We start from the raw sequence: 23197 nt of genomic DNA, 5'->3' as shown, positions 1-23197 counted from the left end.
CGACTGAGATTATCAGTGGTCTTGTATGTCTTCCATTTCCTAATAATTGCTCCCACAGTTGATTTCTTCAAACCAAGCTGCTTACCTATTGCAGATTCAGTCTTCCCAGCCTGGTGCAGGTCTACAATTTTGTTTCTGGTGTCCTTTGACAGCTCTTTGGTCTTGGCCATAGTGGAGTTTGGAGTGTGACTGTTTGAGGTTGTGGACAGGTGTCTTTTATACTGATAACAAGTTCAAACAGGTGCCATTAATACAGGTAACGAGAGGAGGACAGAGGAGCCTCTTAAAGAAGAAGTTACAGGTCTGTGAGAGCCAGAAATCTTGCTTGTTTGTAGGTGACCAAATACTTATTTTCCACCATAATTTCCAAATAAATTCATTAAAAATCCTACAATGTGATTTTCTGCATTTTTTCCCCTCAATTTGTCTGTCATAGTTGACGTGTACCTATGATGAAAATTACAGGCCTCTCTCATCTTTTTAAGTGGGAGAACTTGCACAATTGGTGGCTGACTAAATACTTTTTTTCCCCACTGTATTCATTGCATTTCTTATCCAAATGAGCGGTTGTTTCTAAATGTAACAATGATAAGTTGAATCTCTGTCTCTCCCTTTCACTCTCTTTCTATTGACCCCTCCTTCCCCTAACCAAGCAGTCATGCTATTGTTAGTCCAGTCCACTAGGGACCTGTTTTCATTTTATTATGTTAGTAATCAATAACCTATGCAGTGTGTGTTTGTATTCTGTGTTATTATTTAGTTAGTTAGTAAATAAATAATTAAGCCAATTTGTGTATTGCTGATTCATCAATATGGTTAGGGTTCTTGCAGGTTCAAGGTTTATGCGACGTTCAGAATGAGACTGATGAGGTAATGATTGAATAAGTGACTGTTATTGATATATAACATATATATATCTTCTAAGAGTTTAATTTGGGAGATGGTAACTCGTTAATTGTTACATGATTAATTTAATCGAGTGACAATTAAACATAGTTAATTGATTCTATACATAACAGTCATCACATTAATGCAAGTCACGTTACGACAATAGTTTGTAGTAGAGTAGTTTGTAATAATGTGTTGTGAAATGTAATGTTTTAATATATGTAATTGCCTTAATGTTGCTGGACACCAGGAAGAGTAGCTGCTGCCTTGGTATAATAAAATACAAAATACAAAAACAAGGCATAGCATGCATTGCTCAACCTCCATCCGATTTAGCATCCACTTTGAACGCATGGGACATACCATTGGAGAATATCCTACTCTTCGTAACTCACAATGGGGCGAACATAGTAAAGGCTATTGTAGAATACACAAGAGAATAACCGTGATCAACAACAACCAGAGCTGGCCATAACTTTGAACGGTGCGGCAGAAATGTCTGAATCTGAGTCAGACACCGACGATTATTCTTTTAAGGCTAGGCACCACACCCTCATATTTTTTCCCTTAATCATATAACAATCAACTTTTACCAGTTGGATGTAGACACAAATATCATACTTTTTTGTATTACAATGTTTCTGAAATGTTTTCAAAAAATATGCAAATGAGACAATACCTCATTAAATATGTGCATATTGGCATATCGCGCAAATCAATTTTTCTGGACACTGGATGAAGTCAGCCTATATTTTGGTTTAATTTTGTTAAGACACTCCAGGACCGGACTTGTCCAGAGGAGATTGTGGATAAATACTTTTTTTTCTATCTGGAAAATACTAAAAACATGCACGTAAAATGCATTTATTGTGCATTTTCCCCCAAAAAATTATCTAGAATAAAAAATTGACAACATATCAACAAATCCTTCTGGACAAATCTGGAGAATGTCTCTAAGGATAACCAAACAAAGTGTGGTATGTAGTATGATAAACTAAATAACATTTACATGATACTTCAGGAGACAGCAGAGGGAGCACACCCCCATCCACATCGACAGGACAGCAGTGGAGAAGGCGAAAAGCTTCAATTTCCTCGGCATACACATCACTGACAATCTGAAATGGTCCACACACACAGACAGAGTGGTGAAGAAGGTGCAACAGCGCCTCTTCAATGTCAGGAGGCTGAAGAAATTTGGCTTGGCCCATAAGACCCTGACACATTTTTACAGATGCACAATTGAGGTTTTCCTGTCGGCCTGTATCACCGCCTGGTACGGCAACTGCACCGCCCCCACCTCACCGGGGGCACACTGCCTGCCCTCCATGACACCTACAGCACCCGATGTCACAGGAAGGCCAAAAATATCATCAAGGACATCAACCACCTGAGCCACGGCCTGTTAACCCCGCTATCATCCAGAAGGCGAGGTCAGTACAGGTGCATCAAAGCTGGGACCGAGACACTGAAAAACAGCTTCTATCTCAAGGCCATCACTGTTAAATAGCCATCACTAGCCAGCTACCACCCGGTTACTCAACCCTGCACCTTAGAGGCTGCTGCCCTATGTACATAGACATGGAATCACTGGTCACTTTAATAATGGAACACTAGTAATAATGTTTACATACTGTTTTACTCATTTCATATGTATATACTGTATTCTACTGTATTTTAGTCAATGCCACTCCGACATTGCTCGTCCTAATGTTCATATATTTCTTATTATTTTACATTTAGATTTGTGTGTATTGTTGTGAATTGTTAGATACTACTGCACTGTTGGAGCTAGGAACACAAGCATTTAGCTACACCCGCAACAACATCTGCTAAATATGTGTTTGTGCCCAATAACATTTGACTTGACTTGATTTGATGTCAATAATTTTATAGGAATTTATATTTTAATTGGCCCCAACCCTGGATGCAAAACTATTCCAAATAACATTATCATGAACATGGCATTTGAACTTTGTTCAACAGGACACTAGTTCCATGGAACACCAATACTAGTTATCCATTTATTTTTTGGGATAAACCTTTATAGCTCACACGATAGGTAAACATTCCAAAGAACATTGCCATGAAAAGTCATTCATATCTGGAATTTGAACATATCTCAAATCAGCTCTATGGAACACCATTACCAGTTAACAATTGTTTGAAATTGCTAACTATTTATTTGTAGCTAACAATATAAAAGTGCTCCTCTTTCTTCAGATGAACAGAACCTGCAGAACTTACCAGTGATTCACATTAACAGGTAAGTCTTCAATTCATGTACATTACATCATAAACTGTTTACTCTCCTGTTATGCTCTTTTCCAGAGAATTCTGGATGTTTCTAGCATTATTTTCCTCGGTTATAGTACCTTGTTTTTAGGAGACCATCATCACCATTGCAATGTTGACCATATCTCTGCTGCTGTGTGCTGCCCTTGCTCTGAGTCAAGCAACAGGTAAGACGCACAGCAAACCAAGAATATACACCTTAATTCACACTTAACAACATTCTTTACATAACACTCCTTTCCTGTCGATCCCTGTAACTCCAGCTAGCTGGAGTTTTTGTTGTTCAGGTGCTGAGCTCTACCGTCATAATTTTTTGTGTACCAGTTCTTGTTTCAGAGCCTTTGCTGGAGACAAACATTGCGCAAGCTGGAGAAAAATACTGAGCAATAACATTTGACTTGACTTGATGCATAATTAGCTGCACTTGTTTTGAATTTGGCCAGTATGATAGTAACTCTTTCACACTACTGGGTCGAGTCGGACTGCACTGGGCTGTCCTGGTTACAAATCCACCATAGTTGTGTCACGGTTTCGGCCGAGGCTGCTCCTCCTCCTTGTTCGGGCAGGCTTCGGCGGTCGTCGTCCCCGGAGTACTAGCTACCACCGTTCGATGTTTCATGTTTGGTTGGTTTTGTCTGTTTGTACACCTGTCCCTTGTTAGTGTTTGATTTGGTTTCCTATTTAGTTATCGTGTGGTGGGTCAGGTGTTATGTGTGATTGGTTATTGTCTAGCTGTTGCTCTCGTTATTACTCTCGTGTTTTGTTGTTTTCGAGAGTCCGCACTGTGTGCGCTATTGCCTTTTACGCACGTTGTATTTTGTGCGTAATTTGTATTTTGCCTCCCGGTTGGGTTGGCTGTTCGCCTGTTTGGTGCTGACTTCATTTACTAAAGTCTGTTCACGAACGCCCGTGTTCCCTGCGCTTGATTTCCACACCGCATCTACACTCAGCTACTGACAGAATCACACATCACACCCATGGAATCAGCAGGAGCAACCGCGCCAACGGACATCATGGAGGACCGTCTGCGTGGGCAGGAGGACAGGATCAACCAGATCGGTCACGCCCTGGATCGGGTGATGAACACTCTCCACCGATGGGAAAGCAGCGGGGTACCCACGCCCCCACCTACCGGACCATCCCCATCGGTCAGTCCTCCTGTCCCCCTTCCGGAACCCAGCGGGATTCGGCTCTCGCTCCCGAGGGCGTACGACGGCTCCGCTGCCGGGTGTCAAGGGTTCCTGCTGCAAGTGGAGCTCTACCTCGCCACCGTACACCCGGCGCCCTCGGGACACGAGCGTCTCCGCCCTCATCTCCTGTCTCACCGGCAAGGCGTTGGAGTGGGCCAACGCCGAATGGAGGAGAATAGACGCCGCTACTATTACCTACGTGGGAGTTCTCCCGCCGCTTCCGTGCCATGTTTGACCATCCACCAGAAGGGAAGGCGGCGGGGAGTGTCTATTCTACCTCCGACAGGGGATGAGGAGCGCACAGGATTTTGCTTTGGAGTTCCGGACTCTAGCGGCAGATGCAGGGTGGAATGAGCGGGCCCTCATAGACCACTTCCGCTGCAGCCTCCGGGAGGACGTCCAGAGAGAGTTGGCGTGCAGGGATACCACGTTGTCGTTTGACCAACTGGTCGACATGGCCATTCGGCTGGACACCCTGCTCGCCACCCGTGGACGTCCCCGGGTGGGGGTTGCCCATTCCACCTTCCGGCACCTCCGAGCCGAGCCCTATGGAGCTCGGAGGTGCTGGCGCTAGAGAACGGAGGAGTAGGAACCCGAGGGGGGCCGTTCCCTGCACCAACTGTGGCCGTGGAGGGCACACCGCGGCTAGGTGTTGGGGAAGGTCCCCCGGTGGAGGTGAAGGCAGGCCACGCATTGGGGAGTCCTCCCAGGTGAGTAGGCGTCCTACTTACCCAGAGCTTTCTGTCGTTCACATAACCTTGCCTGTTTGTTTTCCACAGGTTGCACCTCGTTCCCAGCATAAGGCGCTAGTAGATTCAGGCGCAGCTGGGAATTTTGTAGATCGCCAGTTCTGTGTAGAGTTAGGGATTCCTCTCCTTCCCGTTGATAAGCCTTTCCCTGTACATGCCCTAGATAGCCGTCCGTTAGGATCTGGGTTAATTAGGGAAGTTACAGCACCCCTTAGGATGAAGACGCAGGGGGGTCATGAGGAGACGATTCAGCTCTATCTGATTGACTCTCCTGCGTATCCGGTGGTGCTGGGACTTCCCTGGTTGATTACCCATGATCCTACTATTTCGTGGCGAGAGAAAGCTCTTAAAGGGTGGTCTGTTCAGTGTGAGAGGCTATGTCTGGGTGTTTCCATAGGGGCGACCTCGGTGGAGAGTCCAAATCAAATGCCCGCACTGCATATTCCCCCCGAGTATGAGGATTTGACACTGGTGTTTAGTAAGACAAGGGCGGCGCAGCTGCCGCCTCATAGACAGGGGGATTGTGCGATAGATCTCCAGGTTAGGAGCAGCACTCCCGCGGAGCCATGTGTATCCCTTGTCTCAAGAGGGAGAGGAAGGCGATGGAAACTTACATCGCTGAGTCTCTGAGACAGGGATACATACGAGCCTCCACTTCACCCGCTTCCTCAAGCTTCTTTTTGTGAAGAAAAAAGATGGAGGTTTGCGCCCGTGTATTGATTACCGCGGTCTCAATCAGATTACGGTGAAGTACAGTTATCCACTTCCTCTGATTGCGACTATGACGGAGTCATTACACGGTGCTCAGTTCTTCACAAAATTGGATCTCAGGAGCGCATATAACTTGGTGCGCATTAGAGAGGGCGATGAATGGAAGACAGCATTTAGCACGACCTCCGGTCATTACGCAGTATCTCGTCATGCCATATGGGTTAATGAATGCTCCCTCAGTCTTCCAATCCTTTGTAGATGAGATTTTCCGGGACATGCAGGGGCAGGGAGTAGTCGTGTACATAGACGATATTCTGGTGTGCAGTTCTACCCGAGCTGCGCATGTAGCCCTGGTGCGCCGAGTGTTGAGGAGACTGTTGGAGCATGACCTATATGTCAAGGCAGAGAAATGCCTGTTCTTTCAGAAGTCGGTCTCCTTTTTGGGTTATCAGTTGTCTGCGTCAGGGGTGAAGATGGAGGTTGACCGGGTGTCAGCTGTGCGTAATTGGCAAACCCCAACCACTGTGAAAGAGGTGCAACAGTTCTTGGGTTTTGCGAATTATTACCGGAGGTTTATCCGGGGTTTTGGACAGGTGGCAGCTCCCATAACGTCTCTGTTGAAGGGGGTCCGGTGCGCTTGCGGTGGTCAGCTGAGGCGGACAGGGCTTTGGGAGACTGAAGGACCTGTTTACCTCGGCGCCGGTGTTGGCGCATCCGGATCCCGCTTTACCATTCCAGGTAGAGTTAGACGCGTCCGAGGCCGGTATTGGGGCCGTCCTCTCACAACGGTCTGGCACACCACCTAAGCTCCGCCCCTGTGCTTTTTATTCTAAGAAGCTCAGTCCGGCGGAGCGGAATTATGATGTAGGGGACAGGGAGCTGTTAGCCGTGGTACAGGCCCTAAAGGTGTGGAGGCATTGGCTTGAGGGGGCTCAACACCCTTTCCTCATTTTGACGGACCACCGTAACCTGGAGTACATCCGGGCAGCTAGGAGACTGAATCCTCGCCAGGCCCGCTGGACTATGTTTCTAGCCCGGTTTGTGTTTAAAATCACTTACATCCCTGGGTCCCAGAACGGGAAGGCAGATGCCCTGTCTCGGCGGTATGACACGGAGGAGAGGTCCGTTGAGCCCACTCCCATACTACCAAAGTCTTGTCTGGTGGCACCGGTGGTATGGGAGGTCGATGCAGAGATCGAGCGGGCGTTACGCACCGACCCAAGTCCTCCACAGTGTCCAGTGGGTCGGACGTACGTTCCGCTCGAGGTACGCGATCGCCTCATTTATTGGGCTCATACGTCCCCCTCCTCTGGACATCCAGGTATCGGCCGGACAGTTCACTGCCTTAGCACTAAGTACTGGTGGCCAACGTTAGCCAGGGATGTGAGGGTTTATGTCTCCTCCTGTTCGGTGTGTGCACAGTGTAAGGCGCCCAGACATTTGCCCAGGGGTACGCTACAACCCCTGCCCGTTCCACAACGACCCTGGTCCCACCTCTCGGTGGACTTTGTTACAGACCTTCCCCCTCACAGGGGAATACTACCATCCTGGTCGTTGTGGATCGGTTCTCGAAGGCCTGTCGTCTCCTTCCCATGCCGGGTCTCCCTACTGCCCTACAGACCGCTGAGGCTCTGTTTACCCATGTCTTCCGGCATTACGGGGTACCCGAGGATATAGTGTCTGATCGAGGCCCCCAGTTCACCTCCAGAGTGTGGAGAGCCTTTATGGAACGGTTGGGGGTTTCGGTGAGCCTTACCTCGGGTTACCACCCGGAGAGTAATGGGCAGGTTGAACGTGTCAACCAGGATGTGGGTAGGTTTCTGAGGTCTTATTGCCAGGGCCGGCCGGAGGAGTGGGCGAGATACGTTCCGTGGGCCGAGATGGCACAGAACTCTCTCCGCCACTCCTCCACCCAACTAACCCCTTTTCAGTGTGTGTTAGGGTACCAGCCGGTTCTGGCCCCTTGGCACGAGAGCCAGATCGAGGCCCCTGCGGTGGATGAGTGGGTGCGGCGCTCGGAGGAGACATGGAACGCTGCCCACGTTCATCTGCAGCGGGCCATCCGTCGGCATAAGACGAGCGCCGATCTCCACCGCAGTAAGGGGCCTGTATACACACCTGGAGATCGAGTCTGGCTCTCGACCAGAAACCTGCCCCTCCGCCTGCCCTGCCGGAAGCTGGGTCGGCGGTTTGTGGGGCCATTCAAAGTCCTGAGGAGGTTGAACGAGGTGTGTTACAGGTTAGAACTGCCTATTGATTACAGGAATATTAACCCCTCGTTCCATGTGTCTCTCCTCAGGCCAGTGGTGGCTGGTCCACTCCAGGACTATGAGATAGAGGAGACTCCTCCGCCCCCGTTGGACATCGAGGGGGCTCCGGCGTACACTGTGAGGTCCATCCTTGATTCGAGACGCCGGATGGGGGGTCTCCAATATCTCGTGGAGTGGGAGGGGTACGGCCCGGAGGAGCGGTGCTGGGTGCCGAGGAGGGACATATTAGACCTGTCCCTGCTGACCGAGTTCCATCGGGGTCGTCCCCGAGGCCGGGATCGGCGCACGGCTGGAGCCGCGCGTCAAGGGGGGGGTACTGTCACGGTTTCGGCCGAGGCTGCTCCTCCTCCTTGTTCGGGCAGGCTTCGGCGGTCGTCGTCCCCGGAGTACTAGCTACCACCGTTCGATGTTTCATGTTTGGTTGGTTTTGTCTGTTTGTACACCTGTCCCTTGTTAGTGTTTGATTTGGTTTCCTATTTAGTTATCGTGTGGTGGGTCAGGTGTTATGTGTGATTGGTTATTGTCTAGCTGTTGCTCTCGTTATTACTCTCGTGTTTTGTTGTTTTCGAGAGTCCGCACTGTGTGCGCTATTGCCTTTTACGCACGTTGTATTTTGTGCGTAATTTGTATTTTGCCTCCCGGTTGGGTTGGCTGTTCGCCTGTTTGGTGCTGACTTCATTTACTAAAGTCTGTTCACGAACGCCCGTGTTCCCTGCGCTTGATTTCCACACCGCATCTACACTCAGCTACTGACAAGTTGCTGGAACTGTGCTGGGAAAGGCAATGTGAAAAGAAGATATCTAAGCCAGCACATTACGGTTTGGGTCGGCAAAGTGAATAGAACAGTCCCATAAACATTGCAAAGGCAGCTTTGATTTCATGTGTTTTCTTGTCTTTAACTACATACTCTATATAGCCCCATGAGAAGACAATGGATTTTGAGCAGGCTTTGCATCTGGGTAATTGTATGAAACTAATGTCAGTAGATTTATCTGCAGTACTACTAGGTAGACACCTCTCACAGGCTGATGCCTCCACTAATCAGAATAAGAATTGTGTGCAGGGGCGGTTGTTTGTGAACAACATTGCTATGACTGGGCCATTTGAATTCCTGCCTGTCTGTCCTTCTTCCAGGAGCTAAGGTGGCAGAGGAGGCCGTAGCGGCAGCAGAGAACAGGAACCAATGCCCCACAGGCTGGTTCCAATTTGGATCGCGCTGCTTCATGTTCGTCGAGACTGCAAGGACATGGCCCCTAGCAGAGGTATCATGGTTACTCTCTACTGTGAATTAAAGGGAAAGTTCATTTGAAATCAACTCGCTTATTTGGTTTGAGGTTACCCTTTGTTATGATGAGTTTCTAGGGTATCAAGTAATTCATGATGCAAGAAGATATTTAACACTTAGATGGAGAGTTCATTCAAATATTTAATATTCGATACCGGGTTCATCTAACAAAAGGCATGTGCTTCGCCTCTTGCCATTTGAACTACTGAACAAAGAAAACCTCTCAGTTTATATACCTTCTCTTACACCTTTCTTCAACAACATCTGTTAACCATCAGTGGGCACTCCCTTCTTTGATGTTATTACCTTGTACCCCAAGTCAGTATATCATGTCTATCAATCATTCTAAGATAAACCACCAGTAAGCTCCCTTGACATACTGGAATCCTGGGATATTCAGACACTGTGGCACCCAGAATCACTTATCTACTAAATGTAACCTGGTTCCCACCACACTATGAAATGACATCATAACAATCTTTCATTTTTTTCTCTTTGTGGTAAGTAACATTACTCAGATATTCAATTACTTAACCTCAACAATTCACATATAACTTCATATAAAATAAAATGTTCTCCAATCAGTAGCATAGATATATGATTAGAGTCTAAACTATGCTAGATAACTGAGAATTCATCCCTCTGTACCTTATACCTGAATCCAACCAGATTTTCTATATAATCAACAAAAGTATACATTCTCAATCACTTATCTCATGCACAATCACACCTCTCAAACCTCTAAGTAGTCAGTCTGAGTAAAAGATCAATACATGATTAACTAATATGTTCATGCTAAAAATCTATGTAGTCAAAACCTTACTGATATATAAGGAAAAAAGCCCACATAGACTATCCCTATTTCTTAAATGACAACCTTGTATACATAATTTTCAAATATACCCATCCTCTTAGACATGCTACCAAGAAAAACATACATAGAAATGCATTCTTAACATCATGACATCATCCACACAAATACAATGATACATGACCCTTTCTAAGTTACATGGATATTATAATATATTCAAATGAATATATCCCAATAAAAATAACTTCAGTCTTCTTCATCAATGTTCATTCAGAGGAACCCCAAGCTTTTCTCTGGTCACTTGGGGTGCTATCTGATCAACTTTTTACATTTTAGTAGACACTCTTATCCAGAGCGACTTACAGTTAGTGAGTGCATATATATTTTTTCATACTGGTCCCCCGTGGGAAACGAACCCACAACTCTGGCGTTGCAAACGCCATGCTCTACCAACTGAGCTACACGGGACAATCCTGTAAACCTTAAATTCCACGTTATACAGTTCCAACTTTAACATTCCCCATTATCAATGGACTCAACACTTGAATAACATGATATAGATGAATAATTAGTACTCTTAATACCTTCCTGTATTTCTCTAATATTTCCCATAGCTTTATTTAAATTCCCAATACCTTCTTCATTCTGATGGTAAGTGTGTACAACACGTATCCCCTATATAATCGCATACATTCCCCCTTTATCTACTATAATAGCATCCAATGCTATTATCAATTGCGTAGTGTCCAATAAGTGACATTTCAAACCCAATTGCTTGAAAACCCCTGACTGTTAACGTTTTAGTCATTTAGCAGACGCTCTTATCCAGAGCGACTTACGTGAGCAATTAGGGTTAAGTGCCTTGCTCAAGGGCACATCGACAGATTTTTCACCTAGTCGGCTCGGGGATTAGAACCAGCGACCTTTCGGTTACTGGCACAACGCTCTTAACCACTAAGCTACCTGCCGCCCTGTTAAAAGGTACCATCTTCAATTCTGTTCAACCCTGACTCTGTTCTGATAATATGCCCGAGGAGAGATACACAGTATAACACTCTGGTTTCAGTCCCTGTTAAATCAGTACATCCCTGAACTATTTATGATTGAGGAATTCAACCAAAATCAGATCAGATGAAAATAGCATAAACATTCCTATGTCACAAATACCAAACCCCATGATAGGAACCAATTAAATTCTTGCCTAGCAACAAAGATATGTACCACTCTAAAGATTCACATCAATACCACCCAATACTTCAAATGTATATAGTGACTACTATGTTAATACGGTGACTTAATAATCAACATAATCATGATTTCAGTCACAATCCTCAAACAGTATGATTCATCAATGTCTACTCAAAATAAATCATATAAGTGTATCCTAAGACATTACCATAAAGTATCGCTGTTTTAACCATAATATCTATATAAGACAATTATCTCAATTGTACAAGCAATACCCTTCATGCTGAAAATATTTATACTAATATATACTAATGATTTACTTAAATCACTCAGTCATCTTATAAATTATAACCAAAACCAAATTACTTATCTCAACCCAAATTTAGAATGACAATTCTTAGTGATTCACATTGATCCTATCACTCAAAATTAAAACCCTCAACTTTTAGCACCCATTACAACTGAATGTACACTTATATTAACATACAGTATAAATATCCATAATTCTATTATGACCTTCCTCATTCTGAGAATATCTACAGATCATTATCTACATTTACGTCATTTAGCAGACACTCTTATCCAGAGCGACTTACAGGAGCAATTAGGGTTAAATGCCTTGCTCAAGGGCACATCAACAGATTTTTCACCTAGTCGGCTTGGGGATTAGACCTTTCGGTTACTGGCACAACGCTCTTAACCACTAAGCTACCTGCCGCCCTACTATTAATTTAGCAGTGTATATACCTCCTACCCAAATTAGCAAATTTAGATAAATCCACATTTATTATCAACACAGCTAAGCAACCCCTTTTTTCTCCGGCACTTAAATCTTCTGGCGTCTCTTCATTATGTTCTTCAGACAGCTTCATATTTCAAAATGAATTGTCCATGACAATGTCACAACTACAATGTCTCATCCGAGTCACCACCTTCCCTACAACCTCATTGTGTCTTGTCCATTTGCCAACCAGTATACCACCAACATGAGAAATGTTGCCTTTGAACATATCTTTCTCCATTCTCACTCAATGGTGGACTCTTGTCCCACTCCCTAGAGATAAAATAATGAGAAAAAATCCTTTGATAGCTTCGATTGGCTGTTGTACACCGGTTGCATGTAGAAGTGGTACTTTACAGGAACGTCTTCAATGCCTCTGATATTCATCTTCAGCCGGTTCAGAGATTGTTTCTTTTTAAGGTTCACACCATTCTATGCCAAATTATCCCTGCTATGCATCAAGACACCATCTGTATTTACCTCAATAGAAGACAAAACATAACAGTTTAGTTGAGTTCATTTCTAATCCAAGAAATCCATATAAGCATTGACTATATAACAAATTACTATGTTTTACCAATTATTCTTAATACCAATTTCTAATATACTCCACAATTTATGTTAGGTAAAACCTCCAAATACAGATAAGTGAATATTGTGACAGTCAGGTGATTCTTGAAATTCTGGAAGATCTTAAATACTTGGAGGTCTGTAGGTCTGTCCCTCCCCCGAGGGAATCAGCCAGAACACGTAGCTCATCAGTAGCATTCCTCTTGACATCGTCTCCCATCACCTGATCCTTGTCAGCTACATCATCCTCAACTCCCTCATCTCTAGGTCGTCGTTTCCTCATAGTACTCTGTTGCAGTGGTTTACGTGATACCAGGTTGATCTCCCCTCTATCCATACCTCCGTTGGTGTAGACTGGGTGACGATGTATGGTCCCTTTAGCTCTGACCCTTCTTCCTTCACTATGGTCTAGGATCATGCAGAGTCCTTCTCCATTTATCAACATCGCTCTGTGAAGTGTGTCCTTCTTGCAACTTACCAATAGGGAAGTTGAGAGTCCCTGCTGCAAAAACACACAGACACAGACACAAAAACAATGCTCCGCAGTGGCGATGCCATCTTCCTCCTCTGAGTTGGAATACTCCTACAGTGGGACACATAGATCTAGGAATCTGTCTCTGCTACTTTCCCCTCCATAGAGTTAGCCAGCAACACTTAGTACTGACCTCCCCACCTAGATTCTGTCCAGCACTTACTTATTTAATCCTTTACTACCACAAAGCCTCCAAGGCACATACAATGTCCAGATTCTCCTGTTAGGTTTGGCAGAGAAGCCTTCACCCTTGGAATAAAGTCTTCAGAACATTGTTAGGCGAGACACAGTATGCTACTTTACCCTGTCTTCTTATCAGTCAGGAGAAGCCTTGAGATTAGGAAGTGAACAACTTGCAGCTTGTTGCAAAGGACAGGCCACCTCTACATCCTGCCTTATACCACAAATACATTTTCGACAGGTATCCCTTATTCAGGGATAGTGCTCTCTCTGACCTTACTATGGTCCGAATCATATATATAGGACTATTACCATAATATAAACTTCTTCATAATTATCCTTATTATAAATTATTCTCAACTCGATATAATAAATCACCTTAAATTCCTCATCCCATGCCTCTAGGATTTCCAGTGTGGGTGATTAATTCACACTAGAAAGTCAGGACAGAGTTAAAAGGTCATTCAAACCCTTCAAAGAATTGTTCCATTCTATAGTAGACTAATCATTAACAACAGTCAAAACATTTCATAAATGTTGTATCCCAAGTGTACAGCAAGTCCTCATGACATTTCTTCTCAAAAGAAATCACGTGTTTACCCAAAACTTACTCATAAAAGAAAAAAACGCAATAAAGCTCTGTGTGTGTCCCTTTAAGACCTATCATCTTTGACCTGTTAAAACCCCCAACAATCAAAATAACAACCCTATACAGTGGCTTGCGAAAGTATTCACCCCCCTTGGCATTTTTCCTATTTTGTTGCCTTACAACCTGGAATTAAAATAGATTTTTGGGGGGTTTGTATCATTTGATTTACACAACATGCCTACCACTTTGAAGATGCAGAATATTTTTTATTGTGAAAGAAACAAGAAATAAGACAAAAAAACTGAAAACTTGAACTTGCATAACTATTGCTTTAGCAGTATGCTTGGGTCATTGTCCTGCTGGAAGGTGAACCTCCGTCCCAGTCTCAAATCTCTGGAAGACTGAAACAGGTTTCCCTCAAGAATTTCCCTGTATTTAGCGCCATTCATCATTCCTTCAATTCTGACCAGTTTCCCAGTCCCTGCCGATGAAAAACATCCCCACACTATGATGCTGCCACCACCATGCTTCACTGTGGATGGTGCTCTCAGGGTGATGAGAGGTGTTGGGTTTGCGCCAGACATAACGTTTTCCTTGATGGCCAAAAAGCTAAATTTTAGTCTCAACTGACCAGAGTACATTCTTCCATATGTTTGGGGCGTCCCCCACATGCCTTTTGGCGAACACCAAATGTGTTTGCTTATTTTTTTCTTTAAGCAATGGCTTTTTTCTGGCCACTCTTCCATAAAGCCCAGCTCTGTGGCGTGTACGGCTTAAAGGGGTCCAATGGACAGATACTCCAATCTCCGCTGTGGAGCTTTGCAGCTCCTTCAGTGTTATCTTTGGTATTTTTGTTGCCTCTCTGATTAATGCCGTCCTTGCCTGGTCCATGAGTTTTGGTGGGTGGCCCTCTCTTGGCAGGTTTGTTGTGGTGCCATATTCTTTAAATGTTTTACAATGGATTTAATGGTGCTCCGTGGGATGTTCAAAGTTTCGGATATTCTTTTATAACCAAACCCTGATCTGTACTTCTCCACAACTTTGTCCCTGACCTGTTTGGAGAGCTCCTTGGTCTTCATGGTGCTGCTTGCTTGGTGGTGCCCCTTGCTTAGTGGTGTGTCACACCTTGGCTCTGGGACTCATTATGTTGAGCCAGGGTGTGTTCATTCTATGTGTGTATTTCTATGTTGGTAATTCTGTTGTGTTTAATTCTATGTTTGCCTGAGTGACTCCCAATCAGAGGCAACGAGTGTCAGCTGTTGGCTGGTTGTCTCTGATTGGGAGCCATATTTAAACTGTATGTTTTTCCCTTTGGGTTTGTGGGTTTTTGTTCCGTGTTCGGTCATTGATACCGTGGACGTCACGAGTCGTTTCTTGTTTTGTATTGAGTTTAAACTTTAACTAATTAAAGTATGTTTGTTCATCACGCTGCGCCTTGGTCTGTTCCATATGACGATCGTGACAGAAAAACCCACCATGCAACGACCAAGCAGCGTGTCCAGGGGCAGCCCTTGGGCTGGACATGGGAGGAAGCGCCGGGAAAGGCCCTGGCGAAAGAGGAGCAGCGTGTCCAGGAGCAGGCAGCCTGGACATGGGAGGAGATATTGGACGGTAAAGGGTCCTGGACTTGGGGGGAAATCCTGGCCGGGATGGATCGCCGGCCATGGAGTGAGACAGTGGAGAGGCGACGGAGAGAGGAGCAACGGTGTGATCAGGGTCGTCGTCGGACGGTCGAGAGCCAACCCCAGAAATCTTTTTTGGGGGGGCACACGGCATGGACGACGGGGCTGACGGAGGAAAAAAAGGGGCGGATCCAGAAGGCCACCAGGCCAGGGGTACACCGCCCTGTACGTCCTGTGCGGATGCCTCACACAGAGTGTGTGAGGGTAGGCATTCAGCCAGGACGGGTTGTGGCCGCTCTTCACTCCAGGCCTCCTATCCGTCTCCACAGCCCGGTTCGGCCTGTCCCTGCTCCACGCACCAAGCCTACGGTGTGCGTCGCCAGCCCAGCCTGTCCCTGCTCCACGCACCAAGCCTACGGTGTGCGTCGCCAGCCCAGACCGGCCTGTCCCTGCTCCACGCACCAAGCCTACGGTGTGCGTCGCCAGCCCAGTCCGGCCTGTCCCTGCTCCACGCACCAAGCCTACGGTGTGCGTCGCCAGCCCAGCCCGACCTGTCCCTGCTCCACGCACCAAGCCTACGGTGCGCGTCGCCAGCCCGGCCCGGCCTGTTCCTGCCACTCGCACCAAGCCTACGGTGCGCGTCGCCAGCCCGGCCCGGCCTGTTCCTGCCACTCGCACCAAGTCTACGGTGCGCGTCGCCAGCCCGGCCCGGCTTGTTCCTGCCACTCGCACCAAGTATACGGTGCGCGTCGCCAGCCCGGCCCGGCCTGTTCCTGCCACTCGCACCAAGTCTACGGTGCGCGTCGCCAGCCCGGCCCGGCTTGTTCCTGCCACTCGCACCAAGTATACGGTGCGCGTCGCCAGCCTGGCCCGGCCTGTTCCTGCCACTCGCACCAAGTATACGGTGCGCGTCGCCAGCCCGGCCCGGCCTGTTCCTGCCACTCGCACTAAGCCAGGGGTGCGAGAAGTCAGCCTGGTAAGGCCCGTTCCTCCTCCACGCACCCAAGCCAGGGGTGCGAGTCGTCAGCCTGGTAAGGCCCGTCCCTCCTCCACGCACCAAGCCAGGGGTGCGAGTCGTCAGCCTGGTAAGGCCCGTTCCTCCTCCACGCACCAAGCCAGGGGTGCGCGTCGTCAGTCCAGCACAACCCGTGCCTGGGTCACCGGTGCCTGGTAAGGTACCGGTCAACTGCTCCACTATGGAGCTGAAGCTAACCGCTCCTGCTAAGTCCAGTCCTGCTCCCTGCCGGGCGGGCCAGACTGGACCAGGGGCGCTATGGGGGGTGTATTGGAGGGTGGTGGTCAAGGCCGGAGCCAGAACCGCCGCCGAGGAGGTATGCCCGCCCAGCCCTCCCCTGTTTTGTTCAGTTGAGGCGCGGTCGCAGTCCGCGCCTTTAGGGGAGTACTGTCACACCCTGGCTCTGGGACTCATTATGTTGAGCCAGGGTGTGTTCATTCTATGTGTGTATTTCTATGTTGGTAATTCTGTTGTGTTTAATTCTATGTTTGCCTGAGTGACTCCCAATCAGAGGCAACGAGTGTCAGCTGTTGGCTGGTTGTCTCTGATTGGGAGCCATATTTAAACTGTATGTTTTTCCCTTTGGGTTTGTGGGTTTTTGTTCCGTGTTCGGTCATTGATACCGTGGACGTCACGAGTCGTTTCTTGTTTTGTATTGAGTTTAAACTTTAACTAATTAAAGTATGTTTGTTCATCACGCTGCGCCTTGGTCTGTTCCATATGACGATCGTGACATGGTGTTGCAGACTCTGGGGCCTTTCAGAACAGGTGTATATATACTGAGATCATGTGACACTTAGATTGCACACAGGTGGACTTTATTTAACTAATTATGTGAATTCTGAAGGTAATTGGTTGCACCATATCTTATTTAGGGGCTTCATAGCAAAGGGGGTGAATACATATGCACGCACCACTTTTCGTTATTTTTTTATTTTTATTTTTTGAAACAAGTTATATTTTTCATTTCACTTCACCAATTTGGACTATTTTGTGTATGTCCATTACATGAAATCCGAATAAAAATCAATTTAAATTACAGGTTGTAATGCAACAAAATAGGAAAAACACCAAGGGGGATGAATACTTTTGCAAGGCACTGTATAAACATCATACTAGGTGGGTTGTGTGTGGTTATTTGAAAAGCCCTATTGGAAAACAACAAATAAAAATAGCCAGGCCTTATGTAATTTGGTAGCTCCTTTTTACAACCTAAGTATAAAACTGCAGAATTTTACTAAATTCTCCCCCTAGCCTACAGACTTGGGAAACATTCCAATGGGAGATAAGGAAATCCCCTTTCTTCTGGAAGAGAAAGTATACATTTCGTTAACATTCAGTTATAATCAGCAATCCAAAAATAGTAATTACACACAAACATGATTCATATATACACCGTCCTACCTCACATCAATAGTCGTTTGTTTTAATCTCTCATAACTACTCCAGTCGAAGATTACATAAAATCTCTCAAAAGATGAAAACCACTCAATTTTCTCTGAGTTTACAATGAGTATTTGTAATTGATTACCCTTCAGACTTCATCCTCTGTAATTCTCACAATGATTATTCAACCCCAAAATCTGCTCCTTTTGATCCCATATTAAATTATCCTAGTATCGTTACTTGATCAACAACATAGGAAATATCTGTTTCCCCTGATATTGTTCCTGTCACCCCTCTAAATGTCATATTTAATTAATTCGCCAATATAATCAATTACTCTGCGTAAGTAAGCCGTGATATCTTTCCCTTAACATATACTGTAGGGGACTTCCATCAATCCTGGATAAAAAACTCCCACTCAAAACACATCAGATAATACCACGTTTCATTAAGTTCACTACACCTTCTAATATAAACCTATAACCCCTTTCCGGTAATGTAATCATCGCAACCTGTTGTATTGATGTACTAAAATATAAACCTATTGTTTAATAAGTCCAGAACCTACAAAACATTTTTACTACTCCATCAGCCTAATAGTAAAAACTACCTGCACTCCACTGGTCCACGTAAAGAAAACAAATTATCGTTTTAGAATTCATTAACTATTTGCATACATCACTGGTGTTACGCAAACTATATAATGTAATAATAATAATTAAAAATTGTCACAGAATGGTCTATATTCAACTATCTAGACATGTGCTCCTCATTACCCTCTGCGTCCTTTATATCTTTATCCACAAACCACTACTACCTAATAACATATTTTAATTGACCTTACTACAAATAATTATTTTAATACCAGTCTATTCAAACAATCCAATTCAACATTTATCATCTCCTAATTAACCTACTTATCCTTCTAACACAGAAAACCCTCAACAATATATATTATTCTCTATCGCTGACTTTCCATCTAACGGTACTTTAGCATATGACAAATTATTTTTAAGTTATAGTCAAAACAAACAAAACATATATTCACAGTGATGCAACTTTAATTACTATGTTATCCTATACGATGTGTTGGTAAAACAATCTCTTTCCTATAATGTTATCAATTCACCCAGTGATCTAGGTCAATAGCATCTATGTAAAAGTTTTGCTTCCGTCCCTACCTGGGCTTGAACCAGGACCCTCTCAAAATAGCTATTTCATGACTTATTCCATGATGATATAACACATCTCTCTATTTCATGATGATACTACACATCCAAATAGTTATTTCATGAATTATTTCATGATGATACAACACACCTCTCTATTTCATGATGATACTACACATCAAAATAGTTATTTCATGACTTACAGTGGGGGAAAAAAGTATTTAGTCAGCCACCAATTGTGCAAGTTCTCCCACTTAAAAAGATGAGAGAGGCCTGTCATTTTCATCATAGGTACACATCAACGATGACTGACAAAATGAGAAAAAAAAATCCAGAAAATCACATTGTAGGATTTTTAATGAATTTATTTGCAAATTATGGTGGAAAATAAGTATTTGGTCAATAACAAAAGTTTCTCAATACTTTGTTATATACCCTTTGTTGGCAATGACACAGGTCAAACGCTTTCTGTAAGTCTTCACAAGGTTTTCACACACTGTTGCTGGTATTTTGGCCCATTCCTCCATGCAGATCTCCTCTAGAGCAGTGATGTTTTGGGGCTGTCGCTGGGCAACACGGACTTTCAACTCCCTCCAAAGATTTTCTATGGGGTTGAGATCTGGAGACTGGCTAGGCCACTCCAGGGCCTTGAAATGCTTCTTACGAAGCCACTCCTTCGTTGCCCGGGCGGTGTGTTTGGGATCATTGTCATGCTGAAAGACCCAGCCACGTTTCATCTTCAATGCCCTTGCTGATGGAAGGAGGTTTTCACTCAAAATCTCACGATACATGGCCCCATTCATTCTTTCCTTTACACGGATCAGTCGTCCTGGTCCCTTTGTAGAAAAACAGCCCCAAAGCATGATGTTTCCACCCCCATGCCTCTTGCCATTCGAACTACTGAACAAAGAAAACCTCTCAGTTTATATACCTTTTGTTACACGTTTCTTCAACAACATCTGTTAACCATCAGTGGGCACTCCCTTCTTTGATGTTATTACCTTGTACCCCAAGTCAGTATATAATGTTTATCATTCATTCTAAGATAAACCACCAGTAAGCTCCCTTGACATACTGGAATCCTTGGTATTCAAACACTGTGGCACCCAGAATCACTTATTCTGCATGCGTCATGTAAAATACTGAACCTCCCCTTTAAGTTTTTGTTTCATTGGAATTTTCTTTAAGCGTGGAATATTTATTGATATATTTATATTAATTAAGGCCTACTGTATATTGGAACCCACAGGACATTGGTTAAGACAGAGATAATCTAATATCTCTAAGAGCATTTTTAAAAGAGCATTAATTGCGATGGACAATATTTGATTGTGAGAGTCCAGAAGATAAGTAATCACAGACTGGACTACTGACTAATACTTACATTATGAAATGTCTTTGCCCCTGTCTACCTCTCACTGTAGCACCACTGTGTGTCCATTGGAGCAAACCTGGCATCTGTGCACAGCTCTGCGGAATATCAATTTCTACAGGAAGTGGTGGGGAGCAAGATTGGCGGTTTCTCTACTACCTGGATTGGAGGATTTGATGCTGTTCAGGTGGAGTATACTCACATATCAGTAGTATCTTGGTATACTCATCAATATCTCAAGGGTCACTGGTAAAGTCAGATCTAGGTTTGGAAGATCTTATAGATGTACAAAAAAACACTGCAGTATCCACTGGCATACTATAATAATAATAATAATAATAATAATAATAATAATAATAATAATAATAATAATAATAATAATAATAATAATAATAATAATAATAATAATATGGGATTGCTTTGTTACTGAGACCTCACTTCTTCACCACAGGACAGGCTATGGTTTTGGAGCGACGGCTCCGAATTTGATTACCAGAACTGGAAGAAAGGAGAGCCCAATAATAGCGGTGGCAGAGAGCCATGTATGGTGATGAACTGGGGAGGTACAGTAGGCCCACTATCATTCACTGATACATTCATCAAATTAAACTTTATTCATAGTACATTTAACAAATAAAACTGACACACACACCACATCCCGCAAACACACTATTCTATTATTGTGTGAACATCTGAGATTATTTGAGAGGTCATTTCTGTTCTGTGTTTCCTTTTAAGATGAATACCGCTGGAACGATATAAACTGTGGAAACAGCTTTCCCTCTGTGTGCTCCAAAAGAATCTGTGAAATAGAGAAAAACTGAAACCATAAATGCTACTCGATAGTGTCAGCATCCAACTGAACACTTTTTATGGTAAAGTCAAATATTTAGTAAAGATTATTTGTTGCTGTAAACTGTACGTTTGAGTTAGTTGTTGTTCATAAATGTTGAGTAATGGTTTTGTTGTTTATTGTCAATAAAACGGTTGTACACATTATTAGTTTTCTCTTATGAGTCATTATTAAACATGAATGATACTGCCATAATTGTAAGAGGATTCTTAAAGGTACAGTCTAGGATTTCAGAGTTTGTTCAATGGTCATTTAAATTCTTGATATTTATCCATTGATTCAAGATTATTATTGTAAACAAAAACGGATACAAAAATAACAATTTAATTTGGATAAACAATTTAGTAAACTGAAATAAAATAATTAATACAAATATTTCAAAAAATACAACTATACTGAAACAATTATCTTTGACTGCAAATTAAAATAAAAACCATCATCAATTGTTTTGTTTCATTTTTTTCCCCTTTGGGCAATAATCTAATTGGGTTTTCAAGCTTTTCTTTCTAATGGGGTTTTCCAGTGTAGTATCTGAGGAATTATGACTTCGCTAATGTTTTCAGATGGTATCTGAGAGGATGTTTATTCAGCTTAGAGGGAGCATCTGGGGAGCAGTTTTATGGGGACACCCCATAGAACAGAGGAAGTCTGTTGTGTGGAGACAGGTGATTGGTCTGTATGGAAATCCACCCATATCATGGTAAAGATTATAAATACTTGGTTGAGACAAAGTAGATCAGAACAACTTATTATTTTGGGTCGTTGGTCTCCAGATGTCTGCAGATATCTGTAAATTGAAGCTGTAACCCTTTGATATAAATAAACCTTTATGATCAAAGTACAGCGTCAGCGGATTTCCTTGGTCTCACAGCATAATTAGCAACGTTTTCTCGACACAACAAAATGGCGACGAGGATTTGGACTAATTGTGTTTTTTCTCAGCGTTCCATTCATGGGCGCCGAGCTGACTCTGGCTCCAGAATCCGGCAGATAAGGGTGAGTTTTCTCACCACTTTGGGCTCTGGTTAGTTCGTGTGTCTGTGTGTCTGTGCGTTGAACGAATGCACCGTTAAGAACTTGCGTGTGTGCTTTGCTGTTATTTGCTGTGGGATAGGAGTCCGTTCTAAATTTGTTTGCGCTGGTAAACAACGCAAAAAGGGGGGAGTGTCTATAGGGATATTTTGCTTGAATACAATTCAAGAAGAATAGATTGAAAGGAATAAGGCCAAGGTAAATGTATACAAATTAGGACCATTGCGAATCTATGGAAGCCCTCTCAGGAGGCGATCATTAGGATGGGCCAAAAATCCTAAAAGCACGTTAGGTGTATTTAGGTAAGTCCAGGGGGCATGAGGCTGTGGTATATATATTCGGTTGCAAGTTACCTCTCAACATGTGGTTGACGAATTATATGATTGATGTGACCGCTCATTGAATTTCCGCGGACCTCGTGGTAGCCTAAATTTAGGAACAAAGGAATTTTACGGCGCAATGGAGGTAACATGCTACATGCTACATGCTACATGCTACCTTAGGGGTCCATAGGAATGGATTAAGCCTCTTAAACTGTGTTTATGTGTGTAGAATAGAGTAGGATTTGTGTTCTATGGTTTGTGAGCTCTGTTAAGTGTTATTGTTTGTCTATGGGGGGTAAAAGAACGGAGGTACAACGGGACTGTTAACTTTCTGTTGTCTGGCTTGGAGAGAGCTGGGAGAAAGCTCCATCCACTCTGAAATTGTA

At 44.1% G+C, this 23197-nt stretch overlaps 1 protein-coding gene across 2 annotated transcripts; it reads left to right on the top strand.

The window, feature by feature from the left end:
• The first annotated feature begins 2946 nt into the window (after positions 1-2946).
• On the top strand, positions 2947-21602 carry LOC121586441 (ladderlectin). 2 transcript variants are annotated; one of them, XM_041903120.2, is made up of 6 exons: positions 2947-3154; positions 3261-3350; positions 9238-9365; positions 20656-20790; positions 21055-21166; positions 21342-21602. In XM_041903120.2, exons 2-6 carry the CDS (start codon positions 3296-3298, stop codon positions 21425-21427), a joined length of 516 nt encoding a protein of 171 aa, XP_041759054.1. In that variant the 5' UTR covers positions 2947-3154; positions 3261-3295; the 3' UTR covers positions 21428-21602. The 2 variants fall into 2 exon arrangements, with proteins under 2 accessions (XP_041759054.1, XP_041759053.1); XM_041903119.1 differs by having other exon boundaries at positions 2948-3154; positions 3275-3350.
• The last annotated feature ends 1595 nt before the right edge of the window (positions 21603-23197 follow it).

The sequence above is a fragment of the Coregonus clupeaformis genome, chromosome 17 (assembly GCF_020615455.1).
Source record: "Coregonus clupeaformis isolate EN_2021a chromosome 17, ASM2061545v1, whole genome shotgun sequence".
In the NCBI taxonomy this organism is placed as follows: Eukaryota; Metazoa; Chordata; class Actinopteri; order Salmoniformes; family Salmonidae; genus Coregonus; species Coregonus clupeaformis.
Note: the sequence above shows the minus strand (reverse complement) of the source record. Positions and strands in the feature narration are given on the sequence as shown.